This window comes from Serinus canaria, chromosome 6 (assembly GCF_022539315.1).
Source record: "Serinus canaria isolate serCan28SL12 chromosome 6, serCan2020, whole genome shotgun sequence".
Lineage (NCBI taxonomy): Eukaryota > Metazoa > Chordata > Aves > Passeriformes > Fringillidae > Serinus > Serinus canaria.
In genome coordinates, this window is record NC_066320.1 from 23,493,351 (window position 1) to 23,509,089 (window position 15,739).

Below are 15,739 nucleotides of genomic sequence, written 5' to 3' on the forward strand. Positions count from 1 at the left end.
AGGAGGAAAGCCTACAGGGTGCAGCACATTCCTGTAGACCTGGCTGTAGAGGGAAGGTGTTGCTGTAGCCCCAGTTCAGGGAAGGCTCCTACAGGAACGTCTCAGCTGTGGCAGAGCCAGTCACCTACACAAGGTAAAGCATGTCTTGGGATGTGTGCAGGAAGGATGGATGGTGTTCCCTTACTCTTCAGGTACTGGATCAGCTCACTCCTGAACTCGTCGCTGTTGGTGATGTCAGCATAGGACAGGAGGCCAGTTCCAGAGAAACCTGGTGGTCCTGGAGGGCCAGGAGGGCCAGGTGGGCCCCGGACTCCAGAAAGGGAAGAGTATCCAACATCTTGAGACAGGGAAAGGATTATTTTCCATCAGTGAGAGAATAAGGAAATTTCACATAACAGTCATGATCTTGAAAGTTTAAAGGCTCCAACCCCAACTTCCACCCTTTACAGACAACACTGACAAATTCTTTTCTTAATACAGTGACTTTGTTTCCAGGGGTAGTCACATCCCTGCTAAGCTAAATCTCAGCCTCAAGTCTCCCCTGCATCTAAAAACAGAATGACCCTGCCAGCTGTGAGAAATATAAGTGCTTTACTTTGAAGGTAGGCAGAGAAGTCCTCCAGAGAGGTGCCTGGTGATCCAGGGATCCCTGGAGGTCCTGGGGGGCCTGCAGGACCAGGGGGCCCAACAACACCACTGAATTCAGAGTCTGTAAGACATAAGGCAAGAAAAGAAGTCACTCAAACAACCACAACCCTAATGAATGTTCTTTGACAATACAAGTTATACCAGATACAGCCAAGTGGAAAGCTTTTTTTCTCTCTAGTACTTCCTGGTGTAGCCTACTTGGTGTACCTCACTTCCTGCATGTAGATGTCACATTGGACAGTCAGGTGATTCCAAAAAGAATAAAGTCCCTATTTTCAAAATACACTTTTAAAGAGGCATAAGAAATTATGCCTTTAAGCTGCAGAGTTTGGATACAACAAAGGGCTCCTTCATGCCCATCTCCAAGACAGCCCCATTGCTGTTGCTCACCACAGGAGCATAGTGATCCAGCTGCAGCCCCCTGTGGAGTGTGCAGGTGCCAGCAGAGGCCTGCAGTGCTGCTAAGGACAAAGGACCATCAGAGGCTTATTTGTGATGACAGGCCAAAAGGGAAATTCTGTAACTAAGGCTGTAAAAAAAGATCCTGGGGCACATAGAGCACCATGGCAGGGGAGTGAAGAAGTTGGCTTACTTCGCAGGTATGCTGTCAGGTCACTGTAAGATATGCCAGGTGACCCTGGAGGCCCAGGTGGTCCAGGCAGTCCAATGCTCATCCCAGAACCTGCAAAATCCAACAGATGCACATTATCGGAACAGGCTGTTACAGTGTGAGCTGACAGGCCGCAGGGCTTGTTCACAGGCAATGCAGGAAGGGCTCCTGCAGAGTACAGTGTCCCCATCAGCAGGCTGTGCCAGGAGCCAGAGCTCAAACCTTGTTCTGGACTTGTGACTTTGCCCTGACAATCCCAAGGACACCCACAAACAGGCAGGCAGCAGGCTGCTACTCCTGGCAAAAGCTCTGCACCTCATGAACCTGTTACATGATGGGGGCACCCCCAGACTTGCAGCTCAGCTGCAACCCACAGGCTGATGCATGTGCTGCTCTCCCTGTGTCTGCAGCTCTAGGGCAACACTCTGCACTTTGGGATTTCTGTTAATGAAATATCCCTGCTGACAAAATGTAACTGTCCTGCCTGAGCCATTGGAGTGCTGCCATTATACTGCAGTTTCCTGCTGGAAATTCCCTCCATCTTAGGAGCACTCCACTAGTGACATCTGGTCTCAAAGAGCAGTTCAGAGAAACTGAGCATGGAGCAGGTTGTGTTTTTAAGCAGACAGTTGCAGATATCAGGATTAAGCATTTTAGCACTGCTGCTGGGATGCTCAAAAAGTCCTCTCTGTCACACAGTTCTTATATGCCATATCACCCCTTTACAGATGGGAAAATAAAGCAGAGACATAGAAAATTTTTCAGCTAACTTCTAAGAGTTTGTTGCCTGAGCTGCCTTGACACAGAGTGGGCACAGACCAACTCTTTCACAGAGAAATATATCCTGACCACAGAGATAAAGGTTAGAAAGGCACTTAAAGGTGTTGGTGGGACTTCTAAGATGGCTAAGATGAAATTTTGTTCCTAAGCTCAATTTTAAACAAAGAAAGGATTCATTACTAGTCTGTCAGTGATATCTTAGCTACAGGGTATCTTTGTTCTCTTCCAAGTCTCTCACAGTCTCTGTGAGGAGGTCTCTGTACACAGGGATTCACACAATTAGCACTGGAATAATTTCTACTGACTGGACAGCATGAGCTTTGTGCTGGGCTCCCAAAGGAACAGAGGAAAACACACACTAATAAAGCCATTACTTGACAAGTAGCTGATAAACCTCCTGGTCAGCTCATCATAATCCAGTGACAGAGACATTCCATCTCCCCCTGGCCCAGGAGGTCCCGGTGGGCCCTGAGGTCCAATGAGATACTGACGAATTTCTTCTCCTAGAAATGAAAAAAAGCATCTTTTCAGGCTGTCCAGCTGCTGCACAGACACCAAGTGTGAGGAGTTCCCAATCTGTGAGCTGAGCCCCATCCACCAAGGAAACCATCAAAACCTATGGATGCAAAGCTCCTTTCCTCTCTCTTTTCTGAGTGAGTTGTCCTGTATATGGTGCCAGAAACATTTGTGACAAGGCTGGGAACCTCCTATAATAAGGGTATGAGGAGGATGAGAATTTGGATGGCATAAGGGACTTCCCTGTGGTCTGGTTTTTTTTCAGGACACCCTGGAAAACTTCTTGGGTAAAGGGAATGAAAAGCAGCTCAGCTGGGAAAGACCATGCTGAGCTTTGTGACACTTGGGAGCCATTTGGAGCACAGTGCTGGCCAGCAAAATCATTACCTTCAGGGACAGCCAAATGACAACCTTGAGATTTACCTGTCAGCCCACAGTAACAGTGTGTATAGAAAAGAACACAGAGTTGGGGATCCCCTTCACCTTAAGAACAGCAACATAGCAAGGCTATGGGAGGAACACTGAGAGTGGAGGAGCTGGAAAGCAGAACACTCTGAAGCAGCTGCAGGTAACTCCAGTTGCAGACTGGAGACTGGAAGGGAAAGAGAGATCTCCAAGATGCTTTACCCTCAATCCCATATTTCCCTCGAGGGTCACTTACTTTGCAGCAAGTCCAGAAGCTCTTGGTACAAAATGGATGTAGTGGATACAGAGCTAGAAAATGACTCATAACGACCTGAAGAGCCTGTGGGAATGAAAAGTTTTGACATGAGCCAGTATGAGACAGAAGGTGAGGGGAGGTGGGGGGTCATCAGGAAGGAACAAAGGACAGATGAATTAATTAACTGGTAGAATGGCCTTCTCATGCCCCCAAATGTGAAACAGTTGCTATCTTACATATCCTGGTCATCACACAGAGCTGTGTAATCTAGGCATTTCTGGCTGAGATTTCAGGCTACTTCCAAAAGCTCTGGGGATTTCATCTACTTTAGGAGGGCCCCAAGCACACAAGACAACCCCCAAATACTTGATACCACATATACTAAATAAAGCCATCTCTGTTTGGGGTCTTTGGGGTGTCAAAGAGTCTAACAGCAAATGTTTAACATAAGACTTTTTAAACAGCAGCAACTGCTAGTTAATCTAAACATTAAAAAAGGACAAGGCTCAGAGGACACCTCAGCTGTGTAGAGTCCTGGGCCTAGACTGCTGAAGATGAATAACCTGGTTGGAGTGCTGCTATTTAAAAACTTGTTTCTCCTCTGGTTCTCACCGCCTAGGTGCTGCACAAGCTCAGCTGAGGGCATGACTCAGTACAGAGTTTACCAACAGGGTGCTTACTTGTCATATAGCTCATGACACGGGTAGCCAGCTCTGCATAATCCAAGGTCATCCCATCTGCAGTGGTGATGAGTCCAGGTGGGCCTGGAGGGCCTGGTGGGCCTTGGGCACCAGTGAAATAATGTCTGACAGTGTCACCTATGTAGAGAGCCCAAGATATGCCCACATAACTAAGAGGGAAGACTGAACATATGCACAATTACCAGACCCTCTTCCTCTGACAAAGAACAGGACAACAGAAGAACAGTTCTACAGAAGCCACAGTGGACAGCACTTCACAGTATTCAGCAGAAATAAGCCCAGAGTAGCAGGGCTGTTGTTTCTAATAGAAGAGGGACAAGGCCCTAGGGAACAAAAAAAAGATAGGCATGAAACTGCTGACCCACAGCAAAAATCTCATTATACTCACTCTTCAGGTAGTCAGTCACATACTGCTGAATCTCTTGAGATGAACCTCCACTTGGGCCAGGAGGACCAGGTGGTCCAGGAGGTCCTGGGGGTCCCTGAATTTGTCTGGATCCACCTACAGAAAGCATTGTAAGGAGGAGTGTTTATGGCACAGTTGCATTAGACTAAGTGACAGTAAAGGGTACTTGCATTAAACCCTTCCCACAGGCCTGGAAAGACCTTTAGAAATGGAATATGGAGGGGCTCCCCCTGTATCTTTAAACACAGTCTGAGCATGGGCTATTTGGCAGTATAATGTCTTCAATTAATTCTGCATCTTATAATTCAGCCTGTGCAGGGCTGAGTCCAGAGACATTCCTGGCTTTGTACAGGCAGGCCTGGTGGGTTTGTGCATCAGAGTGCAGCGCTGTGCAGAATATAGATAGAGATCACAGAGCTCAAGCTCAAGCATCGCTGCCCTGCTGCTCCCAATCCCAGTCAGCCTGGGCAGCACCAGTTCAAGAACCTGTCCACATAGAGGAAAAACTCTGGCTTAAAGGACTCCCAGTAAGTTGGAAAAAAACCTCTGTCAATTCTTAAATTTTTTGATTTAGGGCAAACTGTGCAAAAGGGGTTTTGAACAGAAATCCCATAAGCATTAGGTTGGCACCCACACTGGTAAAAGCTTTTTCAAAGCCTCCACCAGATATCAGCATTCCTTCTTAATATCAGAGCAATGATGGTCTGGCCTCTTACCTCGAGATGCTCCTGGGATGCCAGGTGCACCTGGGACACCTGCATCACCTGAAAAAGAGTGAGGGAGACTTGTAATGGGTGTGACTGCATGTTGCATACTTGGTCATGTGAAACAGCTGAGCTTCATGTTGTCAGAGAAGCAACTACCCAGCCCTTGCAACGAGTGTCTTGAAATGCCAGCTTGTTGGGAAAGAGCATAAGGAAGAGACCATGGCAGCTTTCCTGAGCCTTCTGTGACCTGGTCAAGTGCCTTGTGCTTACAGCAATTCTATTGCTGTGGTCCTGCTTTGCCTGAAAAAGCAGGGGTGAGCACCACTCTAGCTCCCAAAGGACTGGGTTGCTCCATCCTTTACTCTCAACCATGTTTGGATGTGTGAGGCCATCCCCAATAAAAGAAAGAAGATTTTTAACTTCACCTTTTGGTCCAGGTGGGCCAGGTGGGCCTGGGGGTCCCTGGATGGTGACTCTTTCACCTGCCAGTTGCAGAAAGAGTGTCAGAGATTCACAGGAATAAAGTATGTAGACAAAATCCTTGCTCCATTAAAATTAAGTTAGAATGAATAGAGCAGGATTTTGGCCTGATTTCAGCCCAGGGACAATGGATTCAAAGGAGGAGAGGGGGCACAGACTAACCGTGGGAGGAGAATGCTGAAAGGCCAGGATCACCGGGTTCTCCTGCATGAGACACAGAAATGAAGGAGCACTCGTACATCCAGGCAAGCTGCCCTGAAACCCACTGATATCTCCTTACCTGTGAATCCCCGTGGACCTCTTTCACCTGTGCACAGGAAAGCAGAGGAACAGTGTTAGGATTTGCTTTATTCTCATCAGCAACATCCCAGCCCACACTGCAGCATATCATCTTGGCCTTCAATTTGTAGGGGAGAAATTGGTAAAGGGAGCACATTTTCCAGCCAGCTGATAGTTGAGCTACACTTCACAGACCACTCCCTTGCACTGATTTAATCCACAGTGCATTTTGCAAAAAGGCTGTCCCCTTCAATGGCAAATCTGAAGTTATGAATGTTCTTGAGGATAATGGGCTTGCAAAATTGGGATCTGAATACAGTGACTGCCTTTACACTTGTACTGGAGGCTAATAAATTTCTTTGACAAAGACTGACTTGTTTTACAGCAGACAGGAGTCCTACCTAGTGACAACTGTGATAGCTTTCTTACAGACAGAGAAAGGCAGGAATTTCTGCTCCCAAGCCCTTTCTTCTTTTCAGTCTAAGGTGCTAATATCCCTCTAGCACTTTGGTAAGGCAGCACGATATACCTACCTTGGTCTCCCTTTGGGCCTGGTGGTCCTGGTGGACCTGGTGGGCCTGTGAAGAATGCTTCTGCAATTCAAACAAAGAGATTTCTTCATGACATCCAACAGAACATGAAACAAGGTTTCTCTGGCTGCACTTGGTCTTAGCCATTTATGTGCTCTCTGGAACTCCAACAGAACATTCCCAGGACCAGATGACGGAATGAGTGGCAAGAACCTACCTGAGGTGGACATGGATGATCCTGGTCTCCCTGGTGGGCCTGGAGGACCTGGCAATCCTTCTCCTAGGGAAAAGGGACACAGAAAGACTTCAGGAAGGATCAGCCTCAGCAGTGTAAGTAAATGAATATAAGAGATGCTACATCTCCAGCCACAGCCTTAGATTGAGTATTTCCCAGTGTAGGCCCTTATCACTGTTTCCTTCACATCCTTCTTACATTTCTCCTTGTAGTTACTTTTCACTATCATTTGCTACCACAGCAGAAAAGGACAGAGAAACTCCTTTCTTTATGGTACTGGGTGCCTATCCCATCACACACCTAACCTGCTCCCTCTCCTACTGAGCAGAGAACAAGGAATGGGGTTCTGCTCCTGTCACACATCCTCCCACACCTTCCCTGTTCTGGCTGTGTTACAGGATGGGGCATGTGGATATGTTCCTCATGATAAGAACCTCCCCATGTGTCTGCAGCTGAAAGTTAAGGCTTGAGAAGTAAGAAGTAAATATGGAATTGAATGCAGTTACTTCCTTTGGCAACTTGAAAACTTTGAGTGTCTTCCCAAAAGGTATGGCTTTTACTAATTAATACTCTGGCTAGAACCCTCTGCAAAAGCAAACATTCTTTGCTGGGCAGAATCTTGCTGCAGTGAAATTGTATTGGTACAAACCCACTATGTGACATTCTGCTTCCAGTCCTAGGCCTTGGGAAAAACCTCCCACTTTCCAGTTGGGTTTCAGAGGAACAAGCTCTTACCTGGGGGACCACGAGGTCCAGGGGGTCCTTGCACAGATTCACCTGATGACAAATGAAACAGGGGTATTAGAGAACATTTACACAGCAAATTGCATGGCTCAGAAACATGCCATATTGTGTCACCATTCCTTGCTTAGGGGATGAGCCCTGTATGTTACACACCTGGTGGTCCAGGGGGACCTGGTGGTCCTGCTCGCCCTTGTAAATCTCCCAGCACTGTGCAAAAGAAAAACACAAACAAGGGAAATTGTTGTTATGGAGCAACTGCTGCTATGGAAACTGTCAATATATTGCTGCTAGAAGCTCTTACAATCAAAGATGGACTAAGATGGGACCTGGGTTACCTAAGCCCAAGATGAAGCAGAGGATGGAGAGGAGAGATATGTTTGATTAGGACATGAAGCAAAATACAGCTCTGAGCAGGATATTGGAAACAGGGAGGAGAGTAATGGTTGTTGAACTCAAAGGCTAAAGAAGGAGGGAAAGAACTTCAAGGACAGGAAAGATTCTTTAAAAGAGGCAAGTTTTGGGAGGAGAACATAACACAGACATTATTTAACAAGCAGCTGCACTGTGTTATCTGATTGTACTGTGTGATGTACCCTCATCTCCAAGCTGAGGCACAAACTCAAAGTTCAGTGATGCTGTGATCCAGAGTGCCTGAATGGGGAACTGGACACTACTGAAGCATGGTCTGAATCTACATGGCCCCATTCGGATGGTGATCAGGCAAGGATCATTTATAATTTTATGCCCTCTTCTACCTTGCTGCAAACTTGCAGAGGTCTCAGATCCTAGGAATAGCAACTCTAAGTGCATTACACATCTTTGTGTAATGCAAAACAGTGTTGCGCAGAGCAAGCACTTTTCTTGGGATGTTGTAAAAACAGTCTGTTCAGCTCCACTTATTTTCATCTTAAAATTTTAAAATTTTTACAAAATGTTACATTTTTTTAAATCTTAAATTTACTTACTCCTGTGTGAATTCATCCTTTAATTTGAAGAGAGATTATTTCTGTTGCTTAGATTAACATGCCTTTTCAGACTGGTTCTCATCTTACAGATGGCTCCATGCTCATATTGCACAGGGAACTGCCCTGTGTGAACTCAGTGTCTGGAAGCTCTCAGCTCTGTGAGTATCTCCCCTGTTAGTGGCTTCTCAGCAGCCACCATTCCTCAGCTTCCCTCTCTGTGATGTGGGCCTGATGCCCTTTGCCTCCTTTTGAAAGGACTTTAGGATGCACAGATGAGGAGGAAAGAAGAGGTAGCTGGCATTGCAGACACACCACCACACACACACACACATATTTACCCCATGTCACATTGAGAAGAAAGAATTAGGGGCATTTCCTAGTAGCTGTGAGCAGGCCTTGAAGCTCTGACACATCTCCAGATAAAGGAGTGGAAAGGCAGAGCCACTTACTTTGAGATGCTAATGATGAGACTTCTGTTCTTATGGTTTCTATCACAGCTTCACCTGGGGATCCTTTCTCACCCCGTGGACCTTTTTCCAGTAAAAAAAAAAAAAAAAGAATCAGAGAAAGAGAGTTATGTAACTGAGAGAGGGTGGCCTACTCTGACAAGAGGTTCAGACTTTTCTTATGAGAACTGGGAGCATGAACTCAGTCCCCAGATCTGAGGGACACTGCATTCAAGTGTGGAAATTATGCCCAGCTTGCTCTAACAGGATCATAGGAAACCAGCTAAGAAAGGTTCTTAGGGGTCAGCCCTTTCTAAGAGATGTCTGCCCAACTGGCAGTGCTTTCACGGTGACATTAATCCCAATTTGGCTCTAGTTTGTTCTCCTGCCTTTCAAAATGGCAGGAGGTATCCAGCTGGGCTATATCCCCTATCACAGAAAGGCAACGGCACATGAGGAGTGCCTTAGAAATACCAGCCTTCAGGAAAAATAGCATAAGAAAAAAAAGACATTTGCAGCATCTACATTACACTGGCTCTTATCACCCTTCTTCTTCCCCTGGGAAAACAAAAAATTATAAAAATTCTTTTACTAGACTAATTAAGCCAAATAGTGCAACAAAATGAACTGAAAGGAAGAAATCTGTGAACAAAAGGGAGAGGGAATGTGCCAAGGGCTTAGAGAAGTAGAAACAAAGAAAAACTAATGAATTCCTTTCTCTCAAGAAGCATAATCAAAGCTGAAGGAAAATGGTACCTTGCTGTCCAGGGAGACCAGCTGGTCCAACAGGACCTAGTTTCAAAGGAAAAAACACAAATTTCAATAGATTTTATTGGCTGTATTTTACAATAGCAGAAAATAATCAACAGGACTTTTATAAGAACTGAGACTACGAAAAAATATATTTTCTACACAAACAAATGGAATTGCTATGGGGTATGAATTAATCAATGCCCCAAACATTATTTGAATTTCCATCCTGTGGCAATTAAAATGCTTGGTGCCTCTTGGACTGAGGAAATAACCAGAATGCCACTGACCACAAGAGAAAAGGAATGCAAAAGGCCTAACCCTCCTCTCACATTCCATACTGCAAACTGAGACTGCCTCTGCCAAATCAGCTCCAGGACTAGCTCCAGGCACAGAAGTGCCATGAGAATCAGGGCTCAGGAACTCTGCTGGCTGACACCGGCACGCTGGAGGGCAGTGTCTGACTGACCAGAGGAGTCTGAGGCCCGAGCTCATGCACAGCCAGTGTGTGTGTGTGAGAAAGATTTACAGATGCTTGAGTGGGAGTTCTGCTGCCTTGAGCTCAAAGCTGTGGCTGGAAAACAAGCACTTCCTAATTTCAGCAACAGTGCCGGGAAAGGGATTAGACACAAGCCTGCCTTACTGAAAGAACTTGATTGTAGACCCTGGATTTGACCTATCACTACTTTGTACTCATCAGTACTCACCTGGAACACCTGGAGGACCAGTGGGGCCAGGTGGGCCTGGGGGCCCTGGTGGGCCTGGGAGAGTAATAGTTGATGAACCCTCTGAAAAACAAACACATAGATTTGCATACAGACATTTATATTCACACATCCAGTGAATGTGTAAAAATCTATGCTTAAGGAATACCACATCTATGGCTCCCCAGCGCAGGGAGCCCCGGTACAGGTCTCACATACAGTCAAGATGAATTGAGGAGGTGCAAAAAAGCCCCAGAGAAAACCCTCCTAAATCAGAAGTGTGACCCCCTCACAGCACTACATACCTGCACTTATGACTCTTCCTGGAGCTCCAGGTTCTCCTAGGAAAACAAAGGTACAAAAGTTGAGCTTCTTTTTAGGGGGGTAACATTGTACTGTTAAGTTCTTTCTGCCCTTGATCTCGTCAGAAAAGTCACAGCACTAGAAGGTCAGGGGGGAAGCAAGAGAGCTGTGCAAATCCAGAGAAGCACTCTGATCAGCTTTCCAAGCACTACATCTGCCAGCATAGGCAGATGATTTAGCTGAGGCAGGCACACAGCTTCCACTGCAGTCACCAGGCATCTTTTGCTCCGGGCAGAACCAGGCTTCAGAGCTTTGCTCAGAGGAGAGCTGCCATGCCAAGTCCCTCAGCAGATGTCCCCACTGCCCTCCGTGTATGCTCAGGGAAGCTTTGCCTACCATGCTTCTCAAACCTTCCCTTGCCAAAGCCACTAGATGCCACTGTTGATCCAGGGACTGGTCAGTGGAGCAGCTAATCATTGCTAAAATGAAATCTTCAGAGAGAAAATGAGCATTAGGGAAGAAACAAAACTCACCTTTAGCCCCTGGTCGGCCTGGGTTGCCTGGAAGCCCTGATGTGAGGTAGACAAAAAATTTAAAATAGTGCAAATACTGTTTGCTGTATGTTTTTCAGGTACCCCAGCTGTTTCACTTGTGAGTTTTTAGAAGGAGCTTCCTACTCAAGACCCCAGCTTTCAGCCTTTACAAGCAGGTCCCTAAGGACTTTATAAGACAGTGGAGGAACAGACTGAGCTGGTTGTGTCTTTGGGCTTTCCTGGTCCCACTGCTCCCTGGATGATGACACTGCTTCACAGATTTACCTGTAGCGTCTTCTAGGTACTGCTACCTGTCCTGAGGCTCTCAGATGAAGTCCTGTTGAACTGTCCCCCCCAAACCACCTCTGCTTACAGATGTCACATCCCCTGTTTACATCTCTATTGCTACAACCTCTCCCTTGTGTTTCTGCTGCTGACTAGAAGGACTTTTCAGTGATGCACGGGGAACTAAAATGTTATGTTATGTTTTGGGGAAAGGCAAAATTTCAACACTCAAAAGCCTTGCATTGCTCAAAAATCACACATCTTGCACAAAGCCTGTCTCAAAAGCCAAAGGAGGTGTGGAAACCTTGGTATATCACTTTGGAAACCCTGAGTACCACAGAGGGAAAATTACAATGGTTTTTGAACCCATATTAAAGTGTGTCGTTGATACACTGGAATATGGAAAAGCCTACCTGGCGGTCCTTGGGGTCCTGTAAGACCTGTCAGAAAAAGGCAAAAACTCTTAAGATGTCTAAAAAATTTCATGTGGGAAAAGGACAGACAAGAGAAAAAAAGATTCGATTTACGTGAAATTATAGCACACAATTCTCAAAGTGGTGGAAACCGGCCTAGCAACTGGTATGTAAATCAGCTCATAGCAGCTGATGTTTGCACTGTGGGCAATTTTGGGATCATAAAGGGTCTAGATTCTCTATGTACTTTCCTTTGATCACCACCTTAAGAATACAGAGATCCTCTGCCAGACTTAAATTAAGACTGGAAATTGACAAATACATCTGTGTTCCTCACTGAGCAGAAAGCATTTTTGTTCTGTCTTATGCTTTTACCTGGCTCTCCAGCATCTCCAGTGGGTCCTGGAGGGCCTCTGGCACCTGGCATTCCCATAAGACCTGGTTCACCTAGGGATATAATCACCACTAATGAGACAAAAGTCACTGACATACAATCTACCAATCTATTCAAGCCTGGCTGTCCTGCAGCACTTTCTACCTATTGTATTTTCACAGCCAAGTGGCCATCTCCAACATCAGTGTCTGGGAGGGGAACATCAATGACAGAAGAGTTCTGTAGAGAGGTAACTCGGTCACAAGTTTACAGCCTGTTCCACTATATGTCTCAGTTCCATGTTTACAGGTTGACTCTACAGTTCTTAGACAGAAGATCCCAGAACATGAATCTGCTGCCATCTTTCTCCCACCCCTTTTACAAATCAACTCCTACCAAAACAGAAAGTACCTGCACTACTACCTCAAAGGAAGCCCTTACCTTTTTCACCTGGCTGTCCATCACGACCAGCTTGTCCTGTCCAAAGAAAGAGATTGTCAGGGACTTCTGAAACAGTACCACAGTTATCCTCTCTTCCTCCAAAGTGGAGCACAGCCCTAACCCTAAGAGTGGCTTTTCATCACATTGTATCTGAAAGAAACCTTGGTTGCCGTTACTGAAGTTCCAGCATTCATTCAAAAAACTGTAGGACATCTTTTCTGAGTGTACAGACTAATCACAGCTGCCTAAAGGTAAGACCTAGGATCATAAAAAGCATTATTCCACTCCCATCCTGTTCCCTCGTCTTTGCTCACAGAAACACAATCTGGGTGGCAATGACATTGCCTCCCATATAAATACAGCTGCTTTCTGGTACCCACCTGCAGGTCCTTTAGCCCCTGGCTCTCCTGGAGGTCCAGGTATTCCTCTTGAGCCTTGCTCACCTGTAGTGAAATAGTATGACAATGAAACAAACAACTCTTGGACAATTCTGTCAGCAATATTTGCTGCTTTGCAACTGAAAACCAGCATTGTCAGGATGCTCAGGCCTCATGATTCACAACTGTCTCCAGGCATTAGAAATGCTCAAGTGATGTGAATATAGGGCATGTGAGGGACAATTTTCCTAAAGCTAAGTACAAAGATTGTTACCAAAATTACTGGAATCAAGAATGGGATCTATTTGTTTATAATTTTGGTGCAAAAATAAAACTCTTATAACCAGTAATATCATTATAGTGTTTCAGACAGCTAACTGGGATTGCCTGGGCTATACTTTTATTAGGTTGGCTGTTACTCCAGTATTTCAATCCACTAACCTGTCATTCCACGAGAACCCTTCTCACCCTGATCACCTGTGGTAGAAAAAAGGGACAAATTCTGTGAGATTGCTTCATTGTAAAATGTTTCCATCAGAGAAAATAAAGACTGCTTTCTGACAAGAGCACAGAAGAAGAGGCCAAAGAGGGATAAGGATAAAACCCATGGACAGTATCCAATACAATATCTAAAGGAATCTAAAGAAAATAACCACAAAAGAATACCTAATTGGTCAACATACCTTTGGGTCCAGGGGGTCCACTGGCTCCTTTTTCACCTGAAAGCGATATGGATGATTGAACAATAGTAGTAAAAAATCATAAGGGAAAGGCATTTAATGCACCAAGAAAAATCACTAGGGAAATACAGATTCTGTGTTACCAGACAAACTCAAACTGGAAATTCTTTTCCTTTAACACAGCTCCATCCACACAACTGTTTTTCCTCTCTTAGACTGCAATATTACCTCTGTGTCTCCTGCTTTTCTCAATATTTGCTAGCAGTCAATGACTAAGTTTTGGTTTGCCTCCCTTTTCTTCAGTCTTATGCTTTTCTGTGCCCATAGAATCAAAATGTGACATGGTCAGACCACAACTGCTGCTCAGAGCAGTGCTAGAAAAGCACCTCAGCTAGTGCTGCTTCAATTACCGGGGGAAGAGAAAGTTACCTTTAGCACCTGGGAGTCCTGCTTCACCTCTAAATCCTTGTAGGCCAGGAGGACCTGCAGAAAAATGAGATGGGGGGTTTTCATTCATCCCACTCACCACAATGCATTAATGAAGCAGAAAAACTATGAGAAACTGTCACTCTGTTTTTGTTCTCCCCAGTCTCTAGATGCCACAGCAAAAGAATACAGCACTTACCTGGAGGACCTTGTGGGCCTGGGGAACCCATCAGACCTGTAAGGAACAAGGATTTTCTTTTAGTAACGCCACAATTAGAAAATGATCAAATTGCTTTCAGTTTGCCCAACAGCATCCACAACCCAACAGGTGTTTAGTGGATTGGAAGTTCCCCAGCCACTAGAAGAATTTGCATTACTGGCATCCTCAAAACCAGGACAACAAATTTAGAGAACTTAGTCCTTGTGACATTGAGGAAATGTTTTCCACATAAGTAAAGTAAAGAGACCCAAGCCATTTATCTCAGCTGAGATGTTGGGATATGTGCTTCAGACCATTAGCTCACTTTTCTGGTTACTGCAGAGCAACACAAGTGAAATGGGACAGCTGGGGTGCCCATTTACTCCTAACCTCTCTGTTAGGTTCTCTCTCCATCTCCACATTTACCTTTTAGGCCAGTAGAACCTGGGGGTCCAGGTGGCCCTGGAGGACCTGGCTCACCAACAGCACCTGCAAAATAAGAGCATGAATAGACACAGTAGAATACAGATATGATCCCATTTTTCCATTATTCCATCTACTGTTATTCTTTCTCTGGTAAGAACCATGGATAATCTGCTCATCAGTTCAAAACATCCAAATAGATATGCACTATCCAAGAAAAGAATATGAGCTCACTGGGCTTTAGCAAGATGAATTCCCCAGCTTTGATGACCTGGATAACAGGGAAGAAGATAACCTTGATAATGAAGTGATTTTGGTTCTGTCACATTCAAACTTGACTGTAAGATCTGAGAAACCAAAGCAATCCTTGTTTACCCATTATAAGTCTGCCAAAAAAATTACTTAAGGCCATATTAATCTGTCCTGAGAAATGTACAGATATGAAATCTGGATTGAATAGTGAAATCAGATTTTATTACTGAGGTGTTCTATTAATCAGGACCAAACTCTTGCTTTTGTCCATCTCTGTTTTATCCAACAACAAGACACTTGGTTCCTACCTCTGTCTCCTTTTTCTCCAAATCCAGGTGGTCCTGGCTCCCCTCGAGGCCCTGGTATCCCTTCTCTACCTCTTTGTCCCATGGGACCTTCCATGCCAGGATCACCTACAGGAAACAAATGCCTTGTAAAATCAGGTGTCTGTGGGAGGGAGGCCTTGGGCAAAAGGATCCTTGGCCAGCTCCACTGGGGAAGGCAATGGTCACACCAGCCAGGTGTCTGTATTCCTGTGCCATGTGTCAGTCAGTTGTGAATGACTCACAGCACTGACAGAGATGCTCACCCATGCTTCCTTTCTGGCCTTTTGGTCCTTCTGGTCCTGCATGCCCAATTGGACCAGGAATGCCTGGAAAGAAAACACAGTAAGAGTTCAGAGTTCTTGACTATGTACCATAAAAGAATAACATGCAACTTAGGGAAATCTCAAGCCTGGAGAGAATAATTCTATGGGGTAAATCATATATTACTCTTAAGGTGGGTACTTTATCTCTTTAGAAGACCACAATACATATAAAAGTACAGGAAAGCTGAACCAAGTATTTATGCAGCTGTAGGATTCTTTCAGT

General features: G+C 45.2%; 1 protein-coding gene across 1 annotated transcript in view; it reads right to left on the reverse strand.

The window, feature by feature from the left end:
- COL17A1 (collagen type XVII alpha 1 chain) overlaps nucleotides 1-15,739 on the reverse strand; it is a 39,157-nt gene that overhangs the window by 3,126 nt on the left and 20,292 nt on the right. The window contains exons 22-52 of the mRNA XM_018910632.3: nucleotides 15,457-15,519; nucleotides 15,176-15,280; nucleotides 14,619-14,681; nucleotides 14,193-14,228; nucleotides 13,997-14,050; nucleotides 13,571-13,606; nucleotides 13,329-13,364; nucleotides 12,891-12,953; nucleotides 12,511-12,546; nucleotides 12,072-12,143; nucleotides 11,697-11,723; nucleotides 10,999-11,034; nucleotides 10,468-10,503; nucleotides 10,166-10,246; nucleotides 9,465-9,500; nucleotides 8,712-8,792; nucleotides 7,451-7,504; nucleotides 7,289-7,330; nucleotides 6,536-6,598; nucleotides 6,322-6,381; nucleotides 5,790-5,816; nucleotides 5,672-5,713; nucleotides 5,455-5,511; nucleotides 5,039-5,086; nucleotides 4,305-4,418; nucleotides 3,896-4,033; nucleotides 3,216-3,299; nucleotides 2,413-2,541; nucleotides 1,241-1,330; nucleotides 596-709; nucleotides 185-337 (exon numbers count right to left, since the gene is read on the reverse strand). Coding sequence (XP_018766177.3) covers nucleotides 185-337; nucleotides 596-709; nucleotides 1,241-1,330; nucleotides 2,413-2,541; nucleotides 3,216-3,299; nucleotides 3,896-4,033; nucleotides 4,305-4,418; nucleotides 5,039-5,086; nucleotides 5,455-5,511; nucleotides 5,672-5,713; nucleotides 5,790-5,816; nucleotides 6,322-6,381; nucleotides 6,536-6,598; nucleotides 7,289-7,330; nucleotides 7,451-7,504; nucleotides 8,712-8,792; nucleotides 9,465-9,500; nucleotides 10,166-10,246; nucleotides 10,468-10,503; nucleotides 10,999-11,034; nucleotides 11,697-11,723; nucleotides 12,072-12,143; nucleotides 12,511-12,546; nucleotides 12,891-12,953; nucleotides 13,329-13,364; nucleotides 13,571-13,606; nucleotides 13,997-14,050; nucleotides 14,193-14,228; nucleotides 14,619-14,681; nucleotides 15,176-15,280; nucleotides 15,457-15,519 — 2,076 coding nt within the window. The remainder of the gene's footprint in view (nucleotides 1-184; nucleotides 338-595; nucleotides 710-1,240; nucleotides 1,331-2,412; nucleotides 2,542-3,215; nucleotides 3,300-3,895; nucleotides 4,034-4,304; nucleotides 4,419-5,038; nucleotides 5,087-5,454; nucleotides 5,512-5,671; nucleotides 5,714-5,789; nucleotides 5,817-6,321; nucleotides 6,382-6,535; nucleotides 6,599-7,288; nucleotides 7,331-7,450; nucleotides 7,505-8,711; nucleotides 8,793-9,464; nucleotides 9,501-10,165; nucleotides 10,247-10,467; nucleotides 10,504-10,998; nucleotides 11,035-11,696; nucleotides 11,724-12,071; nucleotides 12,144-12,510; nucleotides 12,547-12,890; nucleotides 12,954-13,328; nucleotides 13,365-13,570; nucleotides 13,607-13,996; nucleotides 14,051-14,192; nucleotides 14,229-14,618; nucleotides 14,682-15,175; nucleotides 15,281-15,456; nucleotides 15,520-15,739) is intronic.